We start from the raw sequence: 4,877 nt of genomic DNA, 5'->3' as shown, positions 1-4,877 counted from the left end.
CCTCCCCTCCCCTCCCGCCCCGCCCCCTCCGCCCGCCCCGCCCCTCCCCGCCCCGCCCCCGCCCGCCGCGCGCCTGCCGCCGCCGCCTCCCATTGGCCGAGCCGCGCATTAAAGGCGGCCCCGCGGCGGATGGCTGCAGCGCCCCGGCCGGGCAGCGCGTCGCCCCGATGTTCGGGCTGATGCTGGAGGCCGAGCTGCCCGCCGGCCCCGCGGCGCCCCCCGGCGGCGCCCCCGGCCCCCCGGCGGCCAAGGCGGCGGGCGAGCGCGTCAAGCGGCCCATGAACGCCTTCATGGTGTGGTCGCGGGGCCAGCGGCGCAAGATGGCCCAGGAGAACCCCAAGATGCACAACTCGGAGATCAGCAAGCGGCTGGGCGCCGAGTGGAAGGTGATGTCGGAGGCGGAGAAGCGGCCGTTCATCGACGAGGCCAAGCGGCTGCGCGCGCTGCACATGAAGGAGCACCCCGACTACAAGTACCGGCCGCGCCGCAAGACCAAGACGCTGCTGCGCAAGGACAAGCTGGCGCTGGCGGCGCTGGGCGCGCGCGGGGACGGCGGCGGGGGCGCGGGCGCGGGCGCGGGGGCCCCCGGCTACGCGCACGTCAACGGCTGGGCGGGCGGCGCCTACCCGGGCTCGGTGGCCGCGGCGGCCGCGGCGGCGGCCATGATGCAGGAGGCGCAGCTGTACGCGCCGCACCCCGGGGCGGGGGGCGCGCACGGACACGCGCACGGCCCCGCGCACCCGCACGCGCACCCGCACCCGCACCCCGCGCCGCCCGTGGGCCGCTACGACGTGGGCGCGCTGCAGTACAGCCCGCTGGCCGGCTCGCAGGGCTACGTGGGCGCGGCGCCGGGGGGCTACGCCGGGCTGCCCTACCCCGCGCCCGGGGCGCCCGGGGGGCCGGGGGGGCCGGGGGGGCCCGGCGGCGCGCACCAGAACTCGGCGGCGGTGGCGGCGGCCGCGCTGGGCTCGCTGGTCAAGGCCGAGCCGGGAGGGAGCCCGCCCGCCGCCCCGCACGCGCACCCGCACCCGCACGCGCACCCGCACGCGCGCGCGCCCTGCCCCGGCGACCTGCGGGACATGATCAGCATGTACCTGCCGGCCGGGGACGCCGAGCCCGCGGGCCCCGGGGCGCAGGGCCGCCTGCACGCGCTGCCGCAGCACTACGCGGGCGCGGGCGTCAACGGCACCGTGCCGCTCACGCACATCTAGGCTCGGACCCGGGGCCGGCGCCGGCGCCGGGGCGCGCGTGCGCAGCGCAGCCTGCTAGTGGACATTGGGCTCGGACCCGGGGCCGGGACCCTGCGTGCGCAGCGCAGCCTGCTTGTGGACATTGGGCTCGGACCCGGGGCCAACGCCGGGACGCGCGTGCACAGCGCAGCCTGCTTGTGGACATTGGGCTCGGACCCGGGGCCAACGCCGGGACGCGCGTGCACAGCGCAGCCTGCTTGTGGACATTGGGCTCGGACCCGGGGCCGGGGCGCGCGTGCACAGCGCAGCCTGCTTGTGGACATTGGGCTCGGACTCGGGGCCGGGGCGCGCGTGCACCATCCATGCTCGGAGCCGAGGCCAACCCAGCGTGTACAGGGAGGCTTGGCGCACGGACATCTAGGCTCTGACCCCGGGCCGCTGCGCGCCTGCATGCAGGCTCGGACCCGGGCGGGACCCTGCGCGCACAGTGTGGCCTGTTTACGGACATCGAGGCTCGATCCAGACCAGACCCAGCGTGCACCGTCTACACTCGGGGCCGAGACCCGCGTTTATCCGGCTCGGACATCCAGGCTCCAACCTACCCTGCCCGCACCAGCCAGGCGCGGAGCGCGCGTGCTCGTGCACATCCGGGCTCGGACGGGAGCTGGAGCCCGCGTGCACCGACGAGGCTCGGACCCGTAGCCGGCGCGCGTGTGCATCCCGGCGGGTGCCAGCCCCCGGCCAGAGCGCGTCCATCTAGGCTCGGACCGGGGCGGACCTGTGTGCACAGCGGGTCTGGAGCCCGTGTGCGCCGTCTAGACGCAGGGGCGGAGCGCGCGTGCACATGGCAGCTGCACCCCGGCCTGGGTGGGGGGTGCTGGGAGGGTCGCTGGTTTGCAGGGCGGCGCCCACACCGCCTCACGGGCAGGGCCGGGCCGGGCCGGGCAGGGCCGGGCCGGGCCGGGCGGGGCGGCGGCCGCTGCGCCTGGGTTTCCCCGCCCGTCCGCATCCGCATCCGGCGGGCAGGCTGCATCTGGGGTGTCAGCTGCGGGCAGATCATGTACATACTCCCCCCGCCCCCAGAGGCCTCTCTTTCCAAAGACGAGGAGAGGCTCACCTTCATGCCCCCCAAACGCATCGGGTTTTTGAATCAGTACGTTTTAAGAGAGAGGGAGAGGGGCGGGAGGAGCTCGGGGCCGTGCAATCTTAGTGCATGTTTGTGAGTGCCAAATGCGATGGCACCCCAGCAGGAGCCGCGGGAGCCGGCGAGGGACAGGCCCTCCGGGGGCTGCGGGTCGGGGAAGCGGCCCTGGGTGCGAGGGGGAGCCTGGCTGCACACCGGAGCTGGAGGCCCCAGAGGCTGTGGGGACACCCAGGGGGCAGCGGGCACCCGCCTGCCAGGAACACCCATCTGTCCTCTCCTCTCGGGCAGCACGGTCGCCTGGGGAGCCCTGCCTGCCACCTGCCCTTCTCCCAGGAACAGACCGACCTTGAGGTGGCCTGACATGGCCGTCCCTGTGTGTCCCTCCCAGGGACGCCGGCTGGAGGCAGCAAGGTGGGAGTTGGTCCTTCCTGACTGACAACCGAGGGTGTATGATGCTTTAAAATTTTTAATTCTATTTTTTCTAGGTGTTGATCGGTACATCGAGGTTTTTCTTTTCCTTTCCTGGAATTCAAAAGTTTCTGTAAAAAACAAAACTAAACCTTGTCTTCAAGTACTCAACAGCATTAAATATCGCATTTAAAGTTATACTGTAGTAAAGACGTTTTGAAATTAGTGGCAGTATCAAGATGAAATGATATTTTTGGAAAAAAAAAAAAAAGACTGGGGGCTGGGTCCAAATACGCAGTGGGCCGGCCGGCCTTCCTTCCCCACGGCCCGACCTCCCGGAGCTGGGGCCAGGAGAGCCGGCGGCCTGCCTGTGCGTGCGAGGAAATCGCTTTACGCGGCTCGCTTGTGGACACCTGAGCTGGTGTCCACCGCTCTCTGCCAGACAATAAAGTCCTGTCCGTCTCTTCCTCCTCCTTCCTTTCTTGTTTTCCGGGCCCGCAGTGCGGCGTTTGCAGCACGCCCACCCTGCCCTCCCCCCGGCTGCCTCATCGCCCCCACCCCACTCCTGGAATTCCCGCCGGTGCCCCCCTCCCACACACAGATGCCCCCCTCCCTGAAGGTGGCCTCGGCTGGTGGTGGCTTCACTCCTCCGGGCCCTTCGGCCCTTCGGCCCAGGCTCCCAGGCCGCGTAGGAAAGGAGAAGCCAGGAAGCTTCGAAATGCACCACCTGCTGTGGGCAGGGGTGGGGTGGGGGGGCACAAGAGGACGGGACGGGTGGGTGGGGCCGTTCGGCCGCTGGGTGACCGACGGCCCAGGGCAGCGCCGACAGCCGCGGAACCAGCCTGCCCCAGGCTCGTCGGAGGTTTCTTGGTGTCCCTTCCGGGGCCTCCCTGGCCAGCAAGGTCCAGGGCGGAGTCTGCTCCCCTGCCTGGCAAGTCCACTGGCCCCGTCCTGGCCCAGGCTGACGGCTGCCTGGGGACCCTGCCACCCTCTTTTTCTCTCTTTCGCAGTAAGTCCCTGCTGTCCAGGTGACTATCCTGATGAACACCTCCACCCCCACCGCCCAGGGAAGCCCCCATCCCGTAGCAGCAACAGCTGGTTCCCACGGTTGGGGGGGTGTGTCAGAGCCCCACAGGGAGCCCGGAAAATTCCAGCAAAGCCAAAAACCCCACAGACAGGCTTAACCTCCCCTGCGCCCCCCAGAACTCCCACCCGGACCCCCGGGTCCTCTGCCTGGGCCCCTTGGCCCCCTCCCACCACCCCTTGGTCCTGTGACACCCCCAGTGCCCCCTCCAGCCTGCGCCCTCCGTCTGAGCTGGAGTCACCGGCCCCCTCCTGCCCCGGCGCTCGCCCCCGCACCCCCGCCCCTGGCTTCGCACCCCGTGCCCCCACCCGCCCCCACTTCCGCAGCTAGGGCTTGGGCTCCGGCTCCAGAGATGATGTGGAGTTAATAATAGGTTTGAATCCTTGGAAACTTGGAGAGAAGCAGCCTTGAGCGGGTGAGACGAGGGGGGCCGGGGCGCCCTGAACCCACCTTGGGGCAGGGTGGGGGGTGGGGGAGAGGGCGCCCACACCCCTGGGGCTGAGGGCTGGGGGCTGCACTCACCTCCACCCTGCCCAGCCCCTCCCCTCCAAGCCATGGCTCAGCCTGGACCCCCCCCCCCCCAGTCCCCTGGCTTCTGGGAGTCACCCCCACCACAGCCTGGGTCCTGCTGAGCCCCCAACCCCAGTGCGCCCTGGACCCAAAGCCCGCCTATCACCACCCCACTCTGGCCCTGGCCTGTCCCCTGACCCACCCCACTCCCCGCTCCGGGTGGCAGGTTGCCCCTGCTGGGTGTGTCTGAGCGTCTCCCCTGGCGGGTGGGTGGGCGTCCTGGGGATGCAGGAGCCGCAGGGTGGGGGACTCTCAGAGCAGCCTTGTTTCACTGCCCTCCTCTCCTTTCCCCCAAACAAGTGGGGTGTCTGAGGGGCCCCCAGTGGCGGGGACCCAGGGGGCGGCGTGAGGCAGAGCAGGGGGTGGGGGTGAGGGCCTCCAGAACCCTCGGGGCCGCACCTGGGGCTGTACTGCTCAGCTGCTGCCTCCGGAATCTTCCGGGTGGGCGGCCGTGCGGCCTCAGAGGGAGAGGCAGGGCCCC

The 4,877-nt window shown here is 70.9% G+C and overlaps 1 protein-coding gene across 1 annotated transcript; it reads left to right on the top strand.

The window, feature by feature from the left end:
• Nucleotides 1-261: 261 nt before the first annotated feature.
• Nucleotides 262-1,248, top strand: SOX1 (SRY-box transcription factor 1). Its single transcript, XM_060184776.1, has one exon. The coding sequence runs from the start codon at nucleotides 279-281 to the stop codon at nucleotides 1,209-1,211; it is 933 nt and encodes a 310-aa protein (XP_060040759.1). The 5' UTR covers nucleotides 262-278; the 3' UTR covers nucleotides 1,212-1,248.
• Nucleotides 1,249-4,877: the final 3,629 nt, after the last annotated feature.

Source organism: Erinaceus europaeus, unplaced genomic scaffold (genome assembly GCF_950295315.1).
Source record: "Erinaceus europaeus unplaced genomic scaffold, mEriEur2.1 scaffold_849, whole genome shotgun sequence".
In the NCBI taxonomy this organism is placed as follows: Eukaryota; Metazoa; Chordata; class Mammalia; order Eulipotyphla; family Erinaceidae; genus Erinaceus; species Erinaceus europaeus.
The sequence above is the reverse complement of the archived record's forward strand: the minus strand, read 5'-3'. Positions and strand labels throughout refer to the sequence as shown.

Coding starts and splice junctions, on each gene's coding strand:
- SOX1 (XM_060184776.1), top strand. CDS start 279: ATGAACGCCTTCATGGTGTGGTCGCGGGGCCAGCGGCGCAAGATGGCC.